Consider the following 26,014-nt stretch of genomic DNA (forward strand, 5'->3'; position numbering starts at 1 on the left):
TCAAAGAGGACAGACATATGCAAAGATGACTGCATTACATAACATCAATAATATAAGTAAAAAGAAAATAGTTCTGCTGCCTCTCTTCATGTACAATGTACGTTTTGACCTCTGTTTACCAGTTGGGGTGGTTCATCCACTTGTCCATCTCTCTTTGGATCATGACTTTAGGTCTTAACCTTTATTTTTCCACATGTTTCATCAAATTTGCTTTAAATCCCCTTTCTGAGTGAATTCCAACCAAGTTCCTAAACAACTTCTTATTTCTTGTATATGTAATTTCTTATTTTTTTTTATTAAGGTTCCCATCTTTCACAGTTTCTGTTTTTAGTTTCCCTTTATGTAAGATTATGTTTTCTTTGATTATGATTTCTTTAATCATTTAATTTTGAACTGCAGTGTTTTAATGTACTTTGTATTTTGTGGGGGGAACACAAAGAGGTGTGGCCACCCTTATGTCTCTGCTTAAAGACCACCCTTAGTCTTTATAGTTATATGCTCAGAGTAGATCATTCAGCGATTCATTGAAGTTCTATTAAGCGCATTTTTTGCTTCTCTCTAGTGGATTCTGTTATGTCGATTGCACACTGGGTCCTTTAAGGCAATTCTTCTTTCCCTTTTTGCTATTTTTGTTCTTTTTTGTTATTTTCAAATCAGTTATTGCTTATACAAAAATTACTTTTAGGCTTTACCCTTCCAAGGCAAATGCTTTGATGGTTAATTTCCCTTGAAGTAAATTTTTGTAAATTTTATATATTTTGAGATTATTTGGAATTTCGAAATTCAGTTCTTCATTTTGGATAGGCCAAAGTTTTTCTGTGGAATTGGGAGGTCGGACTACCTGGGACGAGACCAATTTCAGGCAAGCTTTGGAAGGCCTGGCCTGGCTTGTGGACGTTTTAGGATTCCTCAAACCCTTTTTGCTATTGAAGTGCACAGCTCTCAGTCCACAACAATCATCTGCCAGCTTGGTAAAAACTGAAAGTTTTAAAGTGGCCTATGAGCAGCGTTTATTGTTATAAGGTGTCACACACAAGCACATGGGAGGCAGTCAATGGGCTTGGCTGAACGTGGTATGCTGGATCAGGGGTTAACGGGATGCATTAATGCCTTTTCTCGCCCCGCTCCAGATTCTCCAAAGTGAAGCATACCTAACTCCACCATCTCTGCCAGAACCCACCCTACTACTGACCTCACTTCTGGATCCAACCCGTTGGACACACCTCTTCTTCCTCAGTAGCTATAAAGGCAGCCACTGTTCCATATTCACCAGTATATCTTGGACACAGTCTGAAGTGACTACTCGGCTGCATTGATACTGATTGATTTGATACTATGTTTTTCCCTCCGTAGGATTTGGAATATATGGGGTGGAACTAAAAATCCTTTTTCTTGTCTCTTTGGTCTTCTACAAATGATTAAAAAAACTCAGCTGTCCTCACATGGGGCCATGTGCTACACCCTTTCGCCAGGAATGCATTACGAAATCTAGCTAACACTCCATGATCTTCTCTGCCTCACTGCCATGCCAGAAGTCCAGAGCCATAATTGTGTGCTTATCTGGAATTTGGGAAATGGGGGAATGGAAATAAACAAAACAGAGGGTTCCTAAAGAACACTGACCTCTGAAATAAGTACAATCAAAGTCTTCCCGATCTGGATTAACAGAGCATTAGTGAGAGCCCACCTTGAAGAATTACAGTTAGTGAGTAGACATCTTGCAGTATAAACAGCCAAACCTGCAGGTTTAATACAGGTATACTGTGCTAAAGTTAAAATGACCTCAAGGTGGACTGTAATCCTCATTGGCCATTCCTTTCATTGGCAGGCAGATTACACAGAAGTATAACATAGGTCTATATGATGATGAGTATTACAAGTAATAGCTCTTGTAATACATTTGTATCTGACATGTAAAATAATTCTAAATGACCTTTGGAGAATGGATAATAAATGAAGACATTACAGATCTCCAAGGTCCAACAAAAAGGAAGGATTTTATGTAACGCCAAAGAGGAACAGAAAGCAATTTCCGACATCCTGTAGAAATCAGAGGATGCAGGGAGCAATCGTCCTGTGGCACCAAGAATGAAATAGTACTTTAAAAATATCAAAGACAGATGGAAGAAATGTATTGAGAGAGCTGGGGGAAAGAGAGCTATTATCAAAGCAGGTTCATTAGCTTTTCTGTCAGGGAGGAATTATACAAAAACTCTCATTTTCCCTGCTTGAATGCATCTGTATATTTTTCAAAAGGTCACTTCAGGAGACAACTTTGGATATCCCAGGAGAAAGATCTGGGTGACATGCTGATCATGGCAGTGTACTGGGATATCTGCAATGCAGTGAAAGTGACAGCCAACACTAGGTAGTAACACAGAGTGCTTCAGGGTATAGAATTTAATACCTAAAACACCATTCATCTCTAACTATGAGAAGTGCTGGTGCCACATGTAAAAATTCAGTTTAAATGATTTGGGTATCTTTGCAGGCTACAAAAATATATAACTTATGTCAATGATGCAAAATGGTGCACTTGACGCTTGATTCTATTAGGTTCATTAAAGCGATAGATAGATAGATAGATAGATAGATAGATAGATAGATAGATAGATAGATAGATAGATAGATAGATAGATAGATAGATAGATAGATAGATAGATAGATAGATAGATAGATAGATAGTATGGTTGCCTGACTCTGTTATAGAAGAATTGATAGGAGTCACTAACAATCACAAAATTAGTCAATGCCAGTCACAGTCTCGCCTACATCCTTATTCAGACATTGTATACCAATACAATGTCTCCATTTAACCTACATTTGAAACTGGAACACCTGAATAAATATTATTCATATTTACTTATAAAGAGGCTAATATATCTAATTTGCTTATGATATCAAGATTTATGAAACAGACAGCCTCCCCACAGCCCCAAAGTGGATTAAGCTGAGTTGAAAATGTTATATTATGATGAACACAGTACAATTGACCCTGCATGGGCAGCTTGTCTTTTCTGTTTCCCTCTTTACACTTTTTCTGTCTCCTTTAGTATCAGTATCTACTCTTTTGTTAATTGTCACCTTTCAAAGCAAAAGTGTCATTTAAGGGAATTAACAGTTAACTAGAGAGTGAATTTAAATTAACAAAACTGAGATAAAATTAAACAAAAAAAGAGTCCTTTTATGAAAATGTGTGACTCTTTTGAATATTCTTCAAAAGTAAATCATATGTGAATGGGAACACTGAGTTCAATAAAGGGAAGGGACTGTCCTCTGATTAAAAATTTAGCTGATGGGAAGACCATTAGTTGTAGGGGTCATCAGGACATAGAGTAATTTAGTGTTCCGAGTCAACCAATCCATGATAAAAATGCAAAGATGAAATAAAAATAAGATTTTTCATTTATAACATCCATCCATCCATCCATCCATCCATCATCCAACCCGCTATATCCAAACTACAGGGTCACGGGGGTCTGCTGGAGCCAATCCCAGCCAACACTGGGCACAAGGCAGGAAACAAACCCTGGGCAGGGCGCCAGCCCACCGCAGCATTTATAACATTCTCAGATATTTCAGACTATTACTATGTTTTCCAACAACCAATCTTTATTTTAAAGATTGGCCTTTACTGAGAAAGCCATCACAATTTACATTATAATACACACAAGTATATAACATTAACCAATTAATCAATCAATAAATAAATTTATTGATAAATAACCAATTTGAGACTGGCAAGAAGATATTCTGAGATTACATTATGAATTATTTTAGAAATTAAGAAGAAAAGTGGCAGCATGTGTACTCTGTACAGCACCTTGTCCACATCCAGGTGCCAAAGCCAGGATTTACATTTCTGGATCTGCACATCTCAACACTACTCAATTTTAAAACATTATTGCTTAGAGTGAGAAATGTTAGGCTTGAAGTAACTTGGTAGAATTTTCTAAATGGTTGTACCTTAAGACACAAGTGTAAAATCCATTGTCTTGCATTTCTGCTGAGCGAAACCAGATGGAGTCGTCCTCTTTGCTTAGTCTGTGGCCTGAAAAGATGATGGGCTCCTCCGAATCTTCTCTGTTTTTATACCAGATGAGCCGGAGCTTTGTGCTTTGGGCCATGGTATAGTTAGTCCTGATGTAGCTATAGAACAAGGCGCATTTCACCCGCACCGGCTCTCCAGCTAGAGCTCTGTATTTCTTTAAGTCCACTGACCAGTCGATACAGCCATCAACTGCAAAACACAAGTGGAAAACAACCATTAACCACAAAAAGTTAAATGTAAGTCTGGGACTCCACCTGATTCTATAACAGTTCATGACCATTTACAAAGAAAAAAAAGCTTTAAATGTACCGTAACAATTAAGGAGGAAGATGAATCAGTCTTCTTACTACAGATGAGACATGTCAAATATCAATGCACCACAATCAATTTAGGAAAGGCTTTATAAGGTTTATGTGTTAAATAAGTTAAACTTTTCTTTAATCAAACTTGTGCACAAATTAATTGGATTGGATTAGATTATAATAAACTTTATTAATCCCAAGGGGAGATTTATGTACACACAGCAGCAGAAACATAAAAGATACAAACTTACAGAACGAATAACACAATCAACTAGTCAATAGATAGATAGATAGATAGATAGATAGATAGATAGATAGATAGATAGATAGATAGATAGATAGATAGATAGATAGATAGATAGATAGATAGATAGATAGATAGATATAGCAAAATGAACTTAAAGATCATAAGTATTTAATCTGTGATGTCGGGGGGATCATTTATTTGCCTTATAGCAGGGGGCAGAAAAGCCTGCCAGAGATGCATCTTAGCACACCATGGTAGAATGAACCTCTGGCTAAAAGCGCTCCAATAGAGAGCCTCCTGGAGGGGATTTCTCATGATGACATCCAGTTTTGCTTCCATTTTCATTTCCACAACAGCTTCCAGTGTGTCCAGGTTTAGTCCTATGATGGAGCTTAACTTGTAAGTTTGTTCCAGCATTATGCATCTTTTGACCTCAAGTTGATTCCCCAGGAGACCACAGTGTAGAACAACACACTGGTTACTATGTACCAGTTAAACATCTCCAGCAGCTTGCTGCATACATCAAAAGACCCGAGTCCCCTTAGGAAGTACAGTCTGGTCTGGCCCTTCTTGTGTAGCACCACTGTATTTTCAGACCAATCTAGTTTGCAGTTCCTGTGAACTCCCAGGTACATGTGACTCTGTTCCCCTTCCATGCTTCCCCCATGAATGGTGACTGGTCTCAGAGGCAATTCTTTTGTCTTGCAAATGATGAATTATAGATAGTTCTGAATGTACTACGAGACAAAGTATTCCAAAAGCATTGTGTACTCTGTCTCATCTCCATCAATAATGCAGCCTATGGTGGAGAAGTCATCTGAGAATTTTTGTAGATGACAAGTGCTAGTATTATACTGGAAGCCAGCTGTGTAGAAGGTCAACAGGATGGGAGATAGGACAATTCCTTGAAGTGCTCTAGTATTATAAACAACAATTTCTGACACACAGTTCCTGAGTCTTACAGACTGCTGTCTGTTGGTCAGGTAGATTGTGCTATACCATGATCCAGGGGATTGTGGGGAATACGAGATTAGATACAATGCATAGTCTTGAGCTTTTTCCCTAGTTGATGAGGCAGAATGGTTTTAAAGAAACTGGAAATATATATAACACAATATAATGTGAAAAAAAACTGGGGCAGTAAGACAGGATCACATGGATTCCTGCCATCAATGCTCATTCCACTCATTATCTGCCTCTACCTATTTTATCCAGTTCAGGGTCATATGTTCTAATGCCTATTCTGGCAGCTGGGCAGATATCAAGATTAGATGGGGGGCCGGTCTATTACAAGGTGCTATTTTATGAACTTATAATCACTCATATTGGACTAATTTACAGTTAACCTGTGAATACAACATACACACACTTCAGATGTGGGAGGAAAAAGAATATCTTTCCCAGGTCCCAGGCAGGTCTGGAATTAAACTTAAAGTTTTTAAAATAAATAGCAAAAAGTATTGAAGTTGCCTTTATTTAAATAATACTTTACCCCAAATGAAGACAACTTGGTTAAGGCTGTAAATATGTAAAAACTGAAGGTAAAAACAGATTAAGTCATTCTTTGTTTTACTGAGATCAGTTTTCTTCTAAGTAAATCAAACCTTGGGGTGGCTTGGTCTCCTCAAATTTCTAGTTGTGGAGCACTCACTGCTTTTCTGCCCACACCTATGCTCACCTACACTCATCACATAGTAACTAGTTGGAGGTTTCAGGGCTTCCTCATTCTGAGACCAGTGCCACATTCTGCCTCCAAATGAACAGCAGCAAGCCAGCTAGTGGAAAGAACATCCCCAGGGGATTTAGGACCTGCCAGGTACCTTCTCATAAAAAAAGAAAATTTAAATACAAAAGAAATCAATTTTCGACCACCCATCATTAAATGCTAATTTATTTCATTTTGTTACTTTTTCATCACACAAGAAAATTTGCAGAACTGCTTTGAGTAAGCAAAATTTGTTTCAAGTAATATGCTTCACCCTGTAAAAAAGACCTATTAGTAGAATATTCTCCAATTAAAAAAAACACATACACACATTGGCCTGAAGAAATCTGAGTGCATATCAGCATGAACCATAATAATTTATGAGCAATTACAGAAGTGTGTGTATGTAGTCTCAAAGTAATTTGTCTTTCTGCTTCCTGTCACATAAATAATTTTTGCACACAAAATCTGCCCAAAATAATTTATGTAAGGGACTGTCACCCACGACAGTTGATAGTATAAAATTGGTATATGTGTTTATTCAAGTAAATTGTTACTCAGCTCTTCATTCTGCCACAGAGAAATTGATAGTACTCTGCATTACCCTTAAATGGGAGCTCTTTAGTGGTACATGGCTGCTGAAGGCTCTCATGTCAGACAGAGAGAATACATTTCAATTTTCATTTATTCATTCATTTTTATAAACCAGTCTATTCCAGTATACCCTGTATAGGTTTGCAGTAGACCAAAACCTATGCATGCAGCACTACACAAAAAAAACACATTCCAGTGCAGAACCATACAGTATTTACTTAATCCAGGCAGTTTGAACAATCTCTAACCTAACCACCCTACCTTGAATATATTTGGGATGAGGGAACAACTCTGTGGAAAGCTGCACCAAGAGAGGCAGACAGTTGTCTGGAATTTGAGCCTAGGACAATCTAGATGAGAACAGACAATTCAGCCCAACAAAGCTTCCCAGTCCAATTCAATTAATTCTGTAAATATAACACCAAGTCTAGTTTTAAAAGGTTCCTAAAGTCAAACTGTCTACCACACTTGTTGGTAGGTTGTTCCATGTGTCTATGGTTTTCTGTATAAAGAAAAACCTCTTAGTGTTTGTGCAAAATTTACCCTAAGTGTCCAACTGTGTCCCTGGGTTCTTGATTAACTCATTTCAAAGTAACAGTCTTGATCCACTATACTAATTCCCCTCATAATTTTAAACACATTACTAATGTCTTTGCTTAATCTTCTTTTTGTTTAAACTGAAAAGGCTTAGCTCTTTTAACCTTTCTAATTCATCCCCTGTAGCCCTGAAATCTGCCTAGTCACTCATCTCTGGATGTTTTTCTTCCACTGCTGTCTTTTTTGTAGCCTGGAGACCAAAACTTCACATAGTACTCCAGATGAGGCCTCACCAGTGTGTCATAAAGCTTAACTGTAACCTCTTTGGACTCATACTCTACACATTGTGCTATATAACCTAACATTCTGTTAGTCTTCTTAATGGTTTGTGAACAGTGTCAGGCAGATGATAACATAGAGCAGGGTTCTCAAACTCCAGTCCTGGAAGGCTGCAATGGCTGCAGGTTTTCATTCTAACCCTTTTCCTAGTTAGTGACCTGTTTTGCTGCTAATGAACTTCTTTTGAATTAATTGTACTTGACTTGCTCTTGAAGATACAGACCCCAAAATCGTTACTTTTTCCTTAAGTAGCTGACCAGTATGTATGACCAGCAAACTGTGTCCATCATACAATAAATAAAGAAAGATTAAGGTCTTTGGAATGTCAACCTGATCAGGTCCACAAAACATTTTAACAGTGCACTTAGAAAAGAGAAAATCAACAATTTCAGAAATGTATGCTATTGCACAATGAGAGCAGCAACAAGCCATGGAATTAAAGAACGGGTTTATTTAACAACAAGATTGTCGCCTAATTAAGCAACTGCTTGGATTGAAATTGGTTGGAGCTTGAGACCCTGATTTAGTTGGTCTTCTGTTGGCTCACTCACTTCTCATTTCATTTCTGTTTGGGTGCCATTTAAGGAAAGAAATGAAGCAATTCAGAGGAGCAATGGAGAAATTCATGGAAATAAATCTTAAAAAAACAAGTCAAATAAAAAAACTGCAAAAACAGGTCACTAATTAAGAAAAGTGTTAGAATGAAAACCTATAGCCACTGTGGCCCTCCAGGACTGGAGTCTGAGAACAGTGGTGCAGAGTCCACTACATATCCTAAATCCTTCTCATAAGGTGTATTTTTGATTTTCAGACGTCCCATTGAGTATTCAAACCTAACTTAGTAGCTGAGAGGCAGTAATGTTAGCAACTGAACTGTGCTGTTTAACTAAATTGTACTATGGCTTTGTTACTGTACCACATTACTCTGCTGGATTATACTGTCAGCACTGTCACTTCCATGCATACTTTGAGCATGTGCCTCTATGTTAAAATCCAGCATGCTCAATTTCCTCTGCCATAATTACCACTCAGCTTGAAAATAATTATGACACACAGCTGTCTTTCAAAATTACAAATTCAAATTATTAAAGTTAACCAGTAGTATGGTCCCTATATGGTGGAGATGTGTTTAATACTGCTGCCTAACAGCTCCAAAACTCCTTCGTCAGTATCTGGAAAATGTTTGCACATTCCCTAAATATCTAGATAAAGTTTTTTGAGAGCAACTTTTTTTTCTCATGCTTCCCAAAAACATGTAGTTTAAATGTGTATGCTGATTAATAAATACAATTGAGAGCATCAACAAGAGGACAGCAATGTCCAAGGAGCAAAGACAAGTAGCTGGTGTAAACCGTGTGTCATACATCCATGCATCCCGTCACCCAGCGTCCACAACAGGACTATAATGCCCAATGAACAAAGATACACAAAGAAGGAGAGATGTATGGCGTATCTAGTGAAGAGAGGTTCATAAATGTACATCACGATCTTAAGAGACAGACTTACCATTGTACCATTAAACTTGATGCTTTAATGAACGGGCATTTCACTGTGTTAGTAAACCTTTTATTTGGTAACTATAATTTGGCCCTTTGTGATTGAGTGTGAGTGTTTGATTGTGACTTACAATAGACTGGCATCCTATCCAGACTTTGCTCCTGCCTTACACCTGATCTGCTGGTTACATGACCCTGAACTGGATAAACAGCTCTTGACATTGGATGGATAGGGCAGCAGAGAATAGAGTGCCCTAGGGTTCAAATTTATGGACATCATTCAAGTTATCCTACATTTTATTAGAGGCAGAAAACTCGCAAGGACAGGAGGATAAGAGTACAAACTCTGCATGGATAGTGTTCAGGGCAACAGTTAAACTCAGGTTACTACAGATTAGAAGCCCCTGGGACCCTCGACTGTATTTAGTGGGTTTGACAATGGATGGTTGTGACTTATATATCATTCGGACTTAAAATACAAGGTAAGAATAAAGAATAAGTGTTGTCACTATTTATAAAGTAAATACAATAAAAGAAACTGGAAACAAATATCTCTACAACAGGAGGGGTGCCTCATGGCATTTGTCCTTACTAGAAATCATTTAAGAAATATTAACTGGTAACAGAAGAAATAAGCATTTTAAAATTAATTCTTTATTGCCTTATTGCCTGCTTAAAAGAAAAGGGACTACTGTGCTAACACCACAATAATTGACCTTCAGTGACCCCACATATTTGCACACATGAGCTAATCACACAGTTCAGGTCACCTACAAAATTAAAATTAGCTCTGCACTAATTTAGATATAGGGCTTAATTTTACTCCAAATGTCAATACATAAGCACCATTACACACATTGATTTGAATTAACATAACTTATCTGTACCCCAACCAATGCCTACATAAAAATACATTGTTGGTTTGCTTGACTAAATTTTCTTTAATGTATTTCAAAGGTAGGTCAGAAACCTGTTCTGTAAAGTAATAATCATCACCAAACTACCAGAAAAACAGATATTGAGAACTCTGTCCTTATGTATCTTACAGCTGGTCTCCACCATCATGAAACAGCCACATTAGTTCATAATCAGTTTACAACACAATACACATACACCCACTCAATGTACTGAATCAAGAGTTGATTCCTGGCTTATACCTAACACTTCTAGAGTTGGCTTCTGTCCTCATGACCTTTATCAATAGAATTACCAGAGCCTACGAGAAAACTCGTAAATCCGGCCCACCTTAAATCCATTCGCATCTCTCCATCAGCGTCTTTTGTCCTGTAAATGTGCCGATTAAGACAAGCAGCAAGCAGCCTGCTATTCCATCCCCCCACCGTCTCAGAACATTCACAATGTTCTCCCAGCTCATGCCTTGATTGATTATCTGGGAGTGAAGTGCTGGAGTTTTATAGTGGAAATAATAGATCGTTATTTGGAACACATGCATTTCATGTATGTTCCGTTTCTACAGTAATCTGTGTAAACACATTGTTAAAACAGAAACTTTTTCATATTTTATTACTAAATGGCATAAAATGTAGGCATAAACTATAGAATGTGTGAAGCCTGATGTCCAAAGATCAAATGAACACTTTCACAAAAGGTTCAAAGATGATACAACAGCTTCCGCGGCGTAGCGGAAAGATTTGCTGACTTGTAATCAAGAGTCCCAGGTTCGATCGCGACTGCCTCCTATATTTGGTGTTTTCAGTAGTGAGCTACTCTTATTGTTAATATTATACAGTACACACATACATTTGGTTTGTGTCTGTAACAGCCGCTGTACATTTATAGGACTTGTAAAAGTTACCATTTTTTTCACTTTCATTCTCTCAGTCACGATCACGATGCATACTACCGCACCCCCCTCAAACACATTCCCCCCGCCCCCCAAGGATCTGACACTGTTACTTTTTATCTGAAACTAGGAATAACTGTAGATGTGAGTGGTGTTTTGAGACAATGGAACTGGACATTCCCTGATCTAGATGGATAAAAGACATACTGTAGGTATATATGATATTTGGAAGAACTCATTTTATGACCTGTATAGTACATTTCAGAAAACATCATGGCACGAATGCAACATTATTTATATTCATTTGCATAACATCTTATGGTAGTAATCACTGACCGTATGTTTCGCATGTTTTTTTTTTTTCCCTGATCTTGCCAGTCCCCTCATGTTGCTGTATGCTGCTGTTTCTTTTGTACTCCAGGACATGCAGAGGAAAGAATAGTACAGAGCTAATAGTTCAGCGCTATATGCAATCATTAGATTCAAATGTTAACAGTTTACACACACGCAAGAACCGTCCTTCCTACATTTATGACATGTGTACCTGTTGCAATGCGCACACTTCTCTCTGTGCTGTGGTTTCTATTACACACCTGAAAGAAAGAGACAATATATGTGACATTTTGAAGAAATCATATTATGACCTGGTGTTAGAGTGTGATCATGATTGAGAGAATAAAACTGAAAAAAGCCAACTTTTACAAGTACCATAAATTTATACCCAATGTCTCATATATTTGTCTCTTTCTTTTTTTTTACTAAAAAATATATTACTAAAATATGAAAAACTTTCTGTTTTAATAATGTGTTTACACAGATTACTGTAGAAACGGAACACACATGAAATGTATGTGTTCCAAATAACGATCTATTATTTCCACTCTAAAACTCCAGCGCTTCACTCCCAGATAATCAATCAAGGCATGAGCTGGGAGAACTTTGTGAACGTTCTGCGATGGTGGGGGGATGGAAATCGGCACATTTACAGGACAAAAGACGCTGACGGGGAGGCGCGAACGGATTTAAGGTGGGCCGGATTGACAAGTTTTATCGTAGGCTCTGGTAATTCTTGTGTTAACTGGATTGGGTGGTTCAATAGTGGATAGAGATGCCTCATTATATTTGATCAACCACTTTTCAATCATCTTCTATCAGAACATAATTATTCTTGTTTGCCTTAATCTGGCATCACATCACACGACTTCAAGTCACAGGGGAAATCGTACTTAACAACTTCAGTTGTTGATCCCAGCACCTGAGGGTGTCAAATTAGACAAGTAGGAATCACAGGGAAAGAGCCAACCTGCAAACACTGCAATCAAGTTCTGGCCTCACTAGGCTACATGTTTTGGACCTGCACCAAATTAACATCATTTTGGACCAAAATCTTTAAATGCCTTTTAGACAATACCTCCTAATCCACTAACAGCTGTGTTTGGGGTACTTCCAGATGGGCTTAAAGTGCAGAAGGACAAACAAACTGACTTATCTTGCTCAACTGGAAGAATCCTAACTCACCTATTCTAAGTCAGTGGGTAACTGATGTCATATACTATTTGAAACTGGAAAAAATCCAATTCGCACTTCGAGGATCAGTACGAAAACTTTTTCAGAACCTGGCAGGATCTAATCAATAACATTTTAGAATAAGCATTTAAATCGAGGAAGCAGGTTCTCTCCCCTCTTTTACTCTATTTATTTGTATTCATTTATTAATTTATCTATTTACTTATTTTTACTAGCATAAAGTTTTACACTGCTGGCCTAGCTCTCTTTCTCAGGGGTGGGGGTAGATTTGTTTCAAACCTTTTTGACAAACTACATGACTCCATGACAAATGTATAACAATGTTGCATTTACAAAGTACTGCAAGCTTACCCCTTTTTCAGACAGACAATACGTGATGCTTGACCATGTCATTGTGTGTGAAAGCTTTCCAGATACAGTAAGTTTAGGTGCAGTCATGGCCTTTTCATTTCTTTTTCTGTGATGGTATGTAGAATATGAGACATCAAACAGCTGAGCTCCTCATCTGTTTGCGAGGTCCAAAACACTCACATTCCTTATTCCTCTTAGTTGCATTATATGATTGTCAGCTCTCGCACATACAGAGCCCGCCGCTATGACTTAAAGGATGAATTTGGTATTTTTCAAGTCAAAGTTATTTCTTCACAAACACAATATATGTGCATTTGCTATGCAAAACTGTGTTATAAAGTTAAGACATTTCTATATATTTAAAAAAATACATAGATAGTCCTGGCATTTTACAATGAACCCTAGGGGGAACAGGGTTCCAATGAAAAATAAAAGCATAAAAACTTCCTGACTATGTATTCTTTGAGTTTTGATAAAAGAAAACATGCCTTTCATGTTTTTGGTCCATGTTTGTGACAACAAAAAGGATCTGGAAACAATCATTTTATCTCATATTCCTTGTACTATTTTTTTTCGAGGTAAGGATACATTTTTTATTTGCTTATGTGAATTCTCACATAATTACAGAAGTGAATCAAAACAAAATCTACCACATGACACAAATAGTTTAGTATGTTTTATTTTTCGAGAGGAAACCACATCCTAAGAGGGATGATACATTATTGTCAAAGAAGACAAGTGCTGAGTTAGTTCATACAGCTGGTTTTCCTTTAAAATGGCTGAGTCTTATAATATTTGTATTTTTTTTGTTTTGTTGTGTTCTGTTTGTTTTTTTATTCTTTTCCGTTGGAGCCCCCGGGCCTCAGAGAGTTCACTGTAAAATACCAGGACTGGCTATGTATTTTTCAAAATGTATAGAAAATGCTTAACTTATTCATATATATCTTGTTTGTGAAGATATAACTTTTACTTGAAAGATGCCAAGCTTACTATTTAAGACAAAATCACACCTGATGATGTCAAATTATACAACCTGCAGTCATGGAAGTTCACCATGACTCCCATCAAATTGCTCAAATTACAGATTTAAATGAAATCTGAGAATGAAAATTTCTGGAAACATCATGTGGCTTTTAGGAATCCTTTTCAGTAATCAGCTGACCATGACAAATTTGGACTTCAAATGAGTATACATATACAGTATATGAATATGAATGTTTCACTATTTATTTTGCAACATTATGTTTTATTGTGTTTCATTTTTTCACATTGTATCTGTAGTTATGGTATAACATGCTGAACTTATGCGTGAAACTTTGCTTATTTAAAACAAAAATATGAAATTAAAAGGATGAACTGTGCAGATGTGTTCTTAGGTATACTCTGCAATGGAGACTGGCTTCTGTTTTGTACACAGTGTTGCTGAGTTGAGCTTCAGTTCCCTGGCCTGTGATATTATATTAGGTGAGTACCATACATGGATGAACAGATATACAATATTAGCTAATTATACACTACTAGTCATTTAGCCCGTTACAATAACAGGCGCTAGAACAGTAGTGCATAAACATTAGTAGGAACAGTCTATATTAAATGGCAAGGGTCTTTGACTTCATTCTTTTTGTTGGTCGTATTTTTCTTTCTTTCAGCCTTTCTTTTGTTGATGTTTACTTGCTGAGCTGACCATTCTTCGTGGGCTGCCGCCGTGTATTGTGTGTCTTTAATTTTCTGTGACAGTAATACTGTCTTGTACGTCCGCTGGCTTGTACGTCCGTAATATACCTTTAATTTTCTCTGGCGGTAATACAGGCGTACACGTCGGTAATATGCCTTTAATCTCCTCTGACAGTAATACTGGCTTGTATATGGCTGTAATATGCGTCACTGTATTGTGTACCTTTAATTTCCTCTCGCAGTAATACTGGTTTGTATTTCCGTAAAACACCTCTAACTTTCTCTGACAGTAATATCACGCATCGCACCGTGCCCCGCGCACGCGCACTTCACCAGAAGCCCCGCGCATGCGCACTTCACCAGAAGACACACACACACGGACACCTAGACGCACAAAGGGATTTTATTAAAGAGGATTCCAAGGCTGGCAGGTGTCATGGTGGAGCAGCGATTAGCATTCCTCTGAGGAGGGTTAAAAAATTTAGGAACATTTTTCTCTATTGGCAGAATAAACAAACTGTTAGTTTACTTAAAAAAAAAATAACACAATTGTTTTAAATAAACAAAGTTGAATTATACAGAAAGCATGTAACAACATGGAACTAAACATTCTTTAAAAAATAGGGATTACAAAAAGATCTCTTTTACCTTACTAAAGTGTATTCTGACTACTTAAGATTTAAACTCTTGATATATGCGCTATTCCTCAAATTAGAAAAAAAAAAAGTTGCTTATTTATCCTTTATTAAATCAGCTGTGTGTTCACTTTAGCTAGTTATTTATGACCCTTATATAATGTATATCATGAGGCTTTGCATGTTATTATTATTTAAATAAAAGTTGCAAGAAAATGCTTTGAAGTTTTAAAAGTTTTATCATTTTACAACTGTTTATAATGTTAAACTGGCTTAATTCGCAAATTTATTCACCTTCAAATGTTACATAAGACGTACGGCCAAAATAGACGCATAATTTGAGACTAAGCTAAACTAATGAAAAACGTGCTATTGCAGCAGCTTCATGATTTAATTGTTCTGGGGAATTTGTATGTTTTCCCGAAATCTGCTTGGGTATTGTTCCTAGAACCCCAGGTTTACCATGTAAATCCCCAAAACCATTCAAGTGAGGTTATGATTGTCCAGATGTTTCCTTCCAGTCCTGGCAAGATAGGCTCCAGCTACCCCAACGGAATTACCCCAAACTGGATTAAGTAGGTTTAATAATGAATAAACTAACAAATTGTGTTATAGCATTAAGCTCTAATGCCTCGCAGCCTCAAAGATCTAAGTCCAATTCCCAGATGAGCCACTGGCTAGTTTTATCTCGTATCTGAATGATGTGCATGTTAAGTTATCGGGTGAGTCTAAACCAGACCAGTTTGAATGACTGTGGCAGTGTGTTGCGTGTGCCTTGAGATGGACTAATGCCTCGTACTGGGGTGGCTCCTGATTTGTGCTTATTCTCTTAGCACAGACTCCCCTCCACAGTGACCCAATACTGGAATATGTAGACTCACAGAATGAATACACATTCAATTATTTTAGTAGTGGTATGGTCAATATAACTGTATATTACTATCAATAAAAGTTGCTTGATTAAATTTGTTGTTGAGCACAAACGATATACACTTTGATTACCTGACTATTTTAATTTAAAAACCTAGTAACATTTTTTCCACCAATAGTCCATATAAAATGACATTGCTCATCAAACACTATCCATTTTCAAAATATGATCAAGTCAAGATGTGAAAATGCCCAGATATCTATATTACTTTTTGACATATTTCAAACATATGTAATTGTCTGTGGAAAGAATATGTTTCTTTCTAGCACCTATAAAGCACTGCCAGAATTCAAATCTTACACTACCTAACATTAGTGCAAATGATTCCCTAAACATGGTGCCATCTGTGGAGTTTTTTAGGGCACTGAACTTTACATCACAAGGTTGCCAGTTCAGTCCTCATGGCTGACTAATTGCATGGCCCTGAGCGAGTCGATTAACCCTCTTTTGGTCCAATTGTGTCCTGATCTTCTATGTCACCTTAGATAAAAGGGTCATACGGTAATAGCTCTGCTTAATGTAACAGATGGCATTCCACCTACTAGCTCCCTTCATGAATCTGAACACTTGAAACATGCATCCTCGTAATCTCTGCTTACTTATATTTAAAAGGTTGGATTCCTTCTGTCTTTTTTAAGGCAATACGGGCAAGTAAGAGTTTGTCAGTACTATAATTGTGTCCACATTGATTTCCTGTCTCTTTTTTATTAACTACAGTGATCTATTTTATTTACTTTTTGAATGAACAAATATTTCTGTATCCTTTTTGCTTTCATCCAGCATTGATTTGCTTTAAAATTTAAATTTTAGACAATTTCTAAGAGTTTTCTATGAGAAAGCCATGCCTTTCCTCACCAATATTTGCGACATTCGCATTAGGTAAGCGAAATACCCTGTGCTTCCAGAGAGTGCACGTAAACACATAATCAGGCCGAGGATTTTCATTTCCCTCCCTCTTTCAGATCTCCAAGTCTGCAGAAGAGACTAAAAGCTTTCCTGCTGGCTAATGAACCATCGCTCTTTAAACAATGGCCACTCTTAAATGGTATCTACCAGCACACTGACCTTTTAGAATGCATTATTAAAATTCATGTAATTTAGTTGACACATTGTTCATGAGTATGTAAAGGAATGAGTACCAATGGCGAACCCCCTGCTAACATTTAGCATAGCTCAAACCAGCAGGAGTAGAATATAAAGAAAAGTCAATATATTCGAAAAGCTGGGATACCTAGCTTGGCCGTAGCCACAATAATAATGATATGACTTGGCCTTTGTTTACTGGCCAAGTCCATCATAAATAGGTGTAGCAATTTTAGATATGACAGCTCGGAATAAATGTCAATGTCAGAGCTATAGCTGACCAAATATTCAGCACTGATATGCAATTTCAATCCCAACCAGCATTTGATAGCTTGTTTATTATTATTATTTTTTTTTTTTTTTGAAAAAGAGTGAATAAATTGCTTTCAGTCAACAAGCATCTTTTCCTGCACTGGTACAAATGGGTCTGAGAGTGCAGCGGTTTCAATATGATTTCCGAAATGAGTTACATTCTGGATGGCAGCAAGCAATGCCGATTTTTATCACTGGAGAGTAAATATGGAAATAGGAGGAGGATAATAGCTGAGCCGAGTCTGAAAGGCAGTCGATCTAGGTGCAAATTGAATATTTCACAAAGCTGAAGGTGTTGCAAATGAACAGACCTGACCATAACAGTTGCCAGACATCAGTGGGAGAATTTTACATCTGTTTTATGTGTCACTCAACATTTGCTTCAGGACAGTGGGAGCCACTTTAATATGATTAACGGCTTGCGTGTTTCGGCCTGCCCCTGAGAGAGCGGCACCAATGCGCATGCTTCTGCCACTACTGACTCATTGTACATCTCAGAGGAGGCTAAGCATTTTTTAGAGATTTCACATAAAGTAACGTGTGCTATTGATGTTCTTCCCTTCCGTTACTGAATCTTCCATGGACCTATGGGCAGCTCAGTCTTCACAATGAAGATGATGATGAGTTTTTTTTTTTTCCCAAAGCAGTTAAGGTGATGGCCTACTTGATCTACAAGAAGGATTCTGAGATGCAAGTGACTGGCTCCTTATGAAAGAGAAACAGGTTAAGCAATAGGCTTTGAGGCTGATGAGTAATGTGTATTTAATTTACAGATTCTAAAAGAGAGGGCAGCAGAATAAATCTGAAAAGTACTGCACCATATGATTTCAACACAAAGAGCTGTTTAGGATTTTTCACCCTAAGCTGGGTACGGAAATTGGACAATGCTATGGGGTAGTGGATGTATAGCAGTATGGTAACTAAATAACACTCTCTTATTTAATTGAAGAATGAAGTCCTTTTCTCCTGCTGATATCCATATAACTATTAGGCAACAACACTCACAGCAGCAGGCATCCGTGTTTTTATTCTGCAGGGAAATGCTTCAGTAGCACACCATACATTAGCTAAAATTTCTTAAAAATGCTTAGCCACTTCTGAGATTTAGAATGAGTCAGGAAGGAAGCCCTTTTTCAAGTTCTCATCATCTTTCTAAAGGTAGGCATAGTGGTTAGTGCTTTAGCCTCCTGGCACAAGTACCCTGGTTTCAAATGCTACACCTTGTTGTTGATTGTGTATAGTGTGCATGTTCTCCTTTTGTCTGTTTAGACTCTTTCTTCTGGTACTTTTCACATCCCCAAAAAGTGAACATTAGCCTAACAATTCTAAATTGACCTTTTCTTGCTGTGTGCAAAACTGTACCCTTTGATCTACTGGGGTCTTGTCAAGGTGTGCTATACTGCTGCGATAAGCTCCAACGCCATGTGACCCTGAACTGGATAGGTTTGAGAAGACATTTGTGTATGATTATGGTCTTTATTCCTCTTGCTTGTAGCTGCCATTAATATTAGGTAGCTATGGCTCCCTGAGGACAGGAGACTCTCATAAACGTAACACCAAGAACAAAGTCATTTGGCTCACAGTATGTGATCTTATTAATACAAAAGATGAACAAATACTAACAAAGGCTCTCATTCTCTGTACTGACACACTTGTGCCTTGAGATTTACTAAAATTCAAAATGATATCAATAATTGGTATTTTAACATACCATAACATTTTCTAATCCTGCTTAATCTTGAGCAGGGTCATGGTGGGGCTGAAGCCTATCTCAGCAATGAACAAACCCTAAACAAGGCAACATTCAGGGTTGCTCAAATGCATTATGGTATGATTCTAGATATTTTTCAGAAAAGTATGCTGCCACTATTTGGTCATATTTACTTGAAATGCTATAATGTCATCTTTACAAAGCACACAAACCTTACCTGTATAAACACTGCCATCATTCTTTTCTGAAGAATAATTTTATGTACAATGGAGAAACCTCAGATTTAAAGTAAGTGCAGAAAATATCTTGGCCATAGTGTGGGGGTCATTCTGTTTTAAACAAGCCTGCATGCAAGGCAGAGAGGTAAATTGACCTTACTTAGAAAGGTCAATTCAGACTCTTATAAATTAGAGCTAAGAAGTTCTTGGCATGAGCTTGATAATTGACATCCTGTACTTGGTACATATGGCTATCATATCTGATATTGTTAATGCAGGGATTTCAATAAGAAAAGTCTCACCTTTTTGCTCATTAGACTAACTCATTCATATGTCCATTTATTATCCAACTTACTTAATCAAAGTCAGGGTCATGGATACCAGAACCTATCCTGGCAACATCTAATCTTAGGTCACATACATTCCCTCAATTTAAAGTTGCCAATTAAATGAGCACATATGTATGTGGCATAAAGGAGGAAAACCAAAATGCCACGTAGAAACTGGGGAACATGCAGACTAAATAGACAATGACAAGGTACAGACTTAAAAGGCTGTGAATCAGCAACACTGGCAAGCTTAAAACCTGTCCAGTTTTCTTCCCACTTCCTTTAAATTTTGCACAAATCTCAGGGACCTGCGGGAATAACATACTGTATAAAGATAAGATATTCTGTTATAAATAAAATAGATAGAATCTGTTTTTTTTAAATGTGCTACTTTCATTTGTATGAGCTTTGATATATTTCTGTCTCATTTGAGATTTGATTTGATCTAAAATATACCCATTCTATGTTGTAGTTATATTTATGAAGCTGTAGAAAAAAAGCCACAGATCTTAACATAGCGAGAGAATCTTGAAATAAGAGAGTAGGTATGTGAACTTGCTTGAAGAAAACAAAAAAAAAGAAGCAAAATGGTCTGGGAAAAAGATGGTTATGTATCCAGATGAGCTGGTGCAATTTAGCTCTCCATCTCTCCTTGCTTTACAGAGACCTCTAAAGAAAAATACTGTATGTAATATAATCAGATAAAGTGCCTTTCACATTTATACATCCATTCACACATGTTAGTGTGACATGAATTTTTGGTGCCTTTTCTTATTTCAAGAGAATACTCTCTGGCACAGATGCACTGAGTGTTGTAAGTAAAAAAAAAATAAAATAAATGCAGATATTCACCATTTATTCCATTCTTCACATGCAGTATTAGGCTGGATATTTTGCTGGATTTCTGTGTCTCATTTCTCTTGTTCAAACTCATATTAAAGGAAGTGTTACAGACATTACAATTGGCATTAATGTCTACATTAACAGACATTACAATACACTCAAAGCCTTAACATGACATCCTGAGAGATGCCGTTGTGAGTTATGGACTCCTCGTAGGGCCACCCATGGTGACAAGGTCAGAGGTCAGGTCCTACTTAACACTTACTCAACCATCCCCTATCCTAAGGGTCCATACAAAGTGGTGCAGCCTCCTGCTGTTCCTCATTGTCCTGCACACAGCTTGCCAAGTGGAGTCCCGACAGGAAGAAAAGAGTTGTGATCGAGGATTGTGCACCCTTACTACCACCGATATCAACAACTCCTTTGCACAGGTTCTTCCTTCCATGTGTCAGTGATGGAAAAATAGATGGGCAGCGTAATCATCAGATCAATGGACAGCCATGACACCACACATTGTGAGTTTCCAAAGCATTGTGAAAAAAATATTAAACAATACGTAACAAAAAACATTAAAGTGACAATAGAAAAATCTGTAATGCAGTGTCTTGTACTATCTATCTATCTATCTATCTATCTATCTATCTATCTATCTATCTATCTATCTATCTATCTATCTATCTATCTATCTATCTATCTATCTATCTATCTATCTATCTATCTATCTATCTATCTATCTATCTATCTATCTATCTATCTATCTATCTATCTATCTATCTCCTAACTACAAGGTCACGAGGGTCTGCCGGAAACAATCCCAGCCAATACAGGACGCAAGGCAGGAAACAAACCCCGGGCAGGGTACCAGCCCACCGCAGGGCGCACACACACACACACACACTAGAGACAATTTAGAATCACCAATTCACCTAACCTGCATGTCTTTGGACTGTGGGAGGAAACCGGAGTACCCGTAGAAACCCACGCAGACACCGGGAGAACATGCAAACTCCATGCAGTGAGGGCCCGGGAAGCAAACCCAGGTCTCCTTACTGTGGGGCAACAGCGCTACCCAATGCTACACTGTGCCACCCACTCTATCTATCTATGATACCACATATTTTAATATTTATGCTGGTTAGAAACTTTTACAGAAAAATCAGTCCTTTGGCATAAAGTGCTTGTTGTGTGTGTCTTTATAGACTTGCTAGACACTAAAAACAGGAGACAGTCTAAACGTCACTGTCAACTTATATTTATACCACCTATAAATAACCAGAGTAACACCTGGGGCCTCATGCATAACACCATGTTTAGAATTCGCACTATAACATGACGTAAGCACAAAAGTGTAAATGTACTTACGCACAAGAAAATCCAGATGCATAAATTGGTGTGTTCGCCAACTTCCACGTTCTTCCGCTACATAAATCCCGGTCAGCATGGAAATTAATGCACGTGCACGCGCCTGCTGTCCCGCCCCAGCTCCTCCCAGAATTATGCCTCTTTGAATATGCAAATCAATATAAAGAGCCCTTAAGCTCAGTGTTCTGTGAAAAGGCAATGGCAAAAGTACGAGGGAAAATAGAAGAATTTCAGCGAATACAAAGTGGAGGTAAAGAAAAAACATATCATTTGTTGGTTTAAACAGTGGTATAAACAACAAAAGGAAGTTGATCGAGTGATATAGCGTGTCGGAGAAACTCAAAAGCTCAAGTTCACAAAGTCACACAGTGCCCGAAATAAAAAAGAAGTTGTCACATATCAAAGTCGCCGTGAAAAGGCGAGTCGTAGCCCATCGTCTGAGTGTCATATGAAAGCCTATTAGGGTACAGAGAAAAAAAAAGGCACACAGTGTGAAAAAAGCACGAAATGTCAACTTTAATCTCAAAATTTCCACTTTAATCACGTAGTTTATTTTGTCATTAAAGTAGAACATCATAAACTTCATCTTAAAATCGTTTAATTTACTAGTTTCTCAAATCCCATCGTAACTAAAGTAGCACATTAAATGCTTTGTTGTGTATTTGATCTTATATGTGCTCTATGTGCCTGAATCACTACGTGCTCTTCCTCCAACAGGACACAGAATCCATTACATTCATAATATTACAGCTCTCTGAATAATTAAAATACTGAGAAGTATACGTGATCTAATTTTCATGAAGATAGGAGTTAAAGCATGTTATTAAACATGGGAACATGGTGGCGCAGTGATTGTTCATGTCTTACACAAGATGCTTGCTGCGCCACGTGTGACCTTCGATGAAATGCTTTATTACAGAAGTACTGTCTTTTTCAAACGTACTAACCCCCAATTCCTGTCCTTACTTTTCTTCCTCCAAATACCCAATCACCATACAATCAGCGCTGTAATAGACGTTAAGCCATCTGTAAGCTTAGAACGCCGAATCTTCAAAACTTTTAAGGAACATTGAAATATATTCGTAATGTTTAATTATTCTATCCATCTATCCTTCCAGTGTCACACCAGCCACAGCAAGAATACAGCGCAAGGCAGGAAAAAAATGTGAACGAAGCTCAAGCTCACTAGTGCTGCAGCACCATGTAGTTAAAGTTAAAGTTTTATCTGTATAATAAAATAAATATATTTTGCTGCATTTCATCTTAAAAATGATATCGTCATCATATGTAAATACGCACTTTATAAAGTGGCTAAGGTTGTGCAATATTATAACTGTATCATAAGTACAATTACCTCACGGTAAACTTATAAGTCCAAACACATGTACAAGGAGCACTTGATGGACTGATTGAGTGCGTGTATAGTTCTTGGGATGAAACTGTTTATGAACCGCGAGGTCCGAACAAGAAAGGCTCTGAAGCGTTGGTCAGATGAGAGCAGTTCAAATAGCGAATGGCTGAGGCAGCGTGTGCTTGATACTGTATGCCGATAATTCTCTTTACAATCAGCTACTGTACAGCTGTGATTCACACTCAGATACAGTGATATAAATACTCCAAGTTGTGCAGTGAGAGGAATATGGAAAAAGATGATCCGATGTGGCAACCCCTAACAGGAGCAGCTGACAGAAGAAGAAGAAGGTGCAGTGAGAGTAACAACGCTAAAGCAGCTATTGTATTTAGAATAGTTTGACCATTCTGTAGACCATTATATTGTTACAGGTTAATTACAATCAGATGCCTTAAACTAATAAACAATATGCGGTTAATTTCAGTGTATTTATAAAGCTGCGTCAGAGATGTGGATCTGAAAAAGAAAGGGAAACCACACAGGAACAGTAGCACTGCTTTGATGCTGGGTGCCGCCAGTCTGCAAAACCGAGCGGAGAACTTGCATACGACAGGGTTTGAGCTACCATGAAAATGTGCGTGGCTTTACACCAAGTTTAGGTTTTATACATCGCGATTTGAACGTGGAAACGTTCTTACGCAACATTTTTGTGCGTATGCACCGTTTATACATGAGGCCTCTGGTTATTTATAGCATAATACAAAATAGCAATGTAAGAGTATAATTAAACGCAAGCAAAAGTAAAATAATCAAAATGCACGCAAACAAAGACATTAATTAAAAAGAAAAGAAAGGGCTCAAGAGCCTAGAAAATCCTATAAAATCAAATAGGTCTTGAGCTGGGCCTTAAAGGCACTAACAGAAGAAGCAGTCTTAATAAACGAAGATGGACTGATCCAAAGCTGTGTACTGAGAAAAATACAGACTCCCTTTGATTTCAAACAAGAACAGGCAATAGTCAGAAGTGATTGTCTTTAAAGGCATTGACATTGATACTTGACAAAGTAGCTCTGTGAGTTAACAGGGAGCCAGACCACGCAGAGCCTTGTAAATCAAACACAAAACCTTAAACTGAATTCTCTTCCTCACAGGAAGCCAATGGGTCACAGCAGAATTTGGCAAAATACAATTCCTCTTCGTAGTAACAGTGAGCATTGTAGCAGCTGCACTCTGCACTATTTGTAACAGACAACACAGAATAATTAACACCCAAGTAAAGTGCATTGGAATAATCCAGTGGAGAGCTATCACTAAGTCCTTCAATGAGAGAAAAAAACCTGATCTTATAAATTAGCTAGAGATGATAAAACATGCTCCTGACAAATTAATTTATCTGACCAACAAATGTGAGGCCCAAATCAATAAAAAAAAAACAAGGTCAACAGTCAAGTTGGGTATAATACATCTGAAGCCCATATGCATATAAATAGTTATATAAGTAGTTTTCTGCCATTGTTGAGGCTCTTGTCCTCTCCTGACAGAATTATTTCAGTTTTCTCCTGCACCTGCTATTTGACCCAGAAGGCAACTGCTCAACTTGTATGTATATCCTGTTCCTCATTTTACCCACACTTCCTTTCTCCTTTGCTGTCTGCAGTAGCTTATAGTTGCAGAAAACATTCAAATCAAAACTCTTTTCTGTTCCTCCATGGCTTTTATCTTCAGTTCCTCCAGTCTCTGCTCTCTCCATTTGCCATGCGTCTGACCTGGCCATCGTCTGGTTAGAGGTGTTGAGACCCAGTGATCCTTCCAATTTCATGCTCTCAAGCTGTGGAATGTGCTTCCAAAGATTATATGGTCTGCTCCAAATCTGCTGATGTTCAGGTGCATTTTGACTTTAATTTCTATTTTTTTTCCTCTGGATATGTGAAGTGTACTGACATACTGATTATCAAGAAACTTTGATATTTCATGAGTTCTTGTTTTTAACTACAGTAATGAAGGGTCTAGTTGTATTAGTACATTTTGAGTGATTAACTTTGAATGTTTGTTCTCTATTAGCTGTTAGCTTAGAACTTTGTAATAACTTTAAGTGGTACTGTTTGTTTTTTGTAAATTGCCCTGAATAAATGCACCTCTTGAATAACAACTATAATAATAGTAATAATAATAATCGGTTGAAGGAGGCCAAATAAATAAAAAAAACATTATTCTATAAAACCAACTTATTTTACTTTAGTAATCACAAGGCCAGAGTTTTGACAAGTAATACGGTTTTGATACAGACATCTAGCATATTGTGCGGTCAGGAGTGAACCCACTCTCCTCTCATATTGGACAGTAAGCTGTTTTTTAACTGTAATCAGTATTTCAGTTTTGCATTTGTTCTCCTGTGAAGATCATCAGTTGCACAGCCAGCTCCATCACAGTTGCTATCTGTCTATGCTAAGATCCTTTGTTTCCTTTGCTCTGTATAGTTTATTTAGCAATTTCAATGGCTCCCTGCCATTTGTCCTTGGACAACCCCACATTATACTTTTCTTTCATCTTTCCTTGAAATCACTCCAAAGTTTTATTAGAATTTTTAAAACCTAATGTTTCTTGCAGAGCAT

General features: G+C 37.5%; 1 protein-coding gene across 1 annotated transcript in view; it reads right to left on the bottom strand.

Moving 5' to 3' along the window:
- Positions 1–26,014, bottom strand: part of il1rapl2 (interleukin 1 receptor accessory protein-like 2) — a 1,145,651-nt gene that overhangs the window by 457,650 nt on the left and 661,987 nt on the right. The window contains exon 3 of the mRNA XM_051935188.1: positions 3,967–4,240. Within this exon, the coding sequence (XP_051791148.1) occupies positions 3,967–4,240 (274 nt within the window). The remainder of the gene's footprint in view (positions 1–3,966; positions 4,241–26,014) is intronic.

Source organism: Erpetoichthys calabaricus, chromosome 12, assembly GCF_900747795.2.
Source record: "Erpetoichthys calabaricus chromosome 12, fErpCal1.3, whole genome shotgun sequence".
NCBI lineage: Eukaryota > Metazoa > Chordata > Cladistia > Polypteriformes > Polypteridae > Erpetoichthys > Erpetoichthys calabaricus.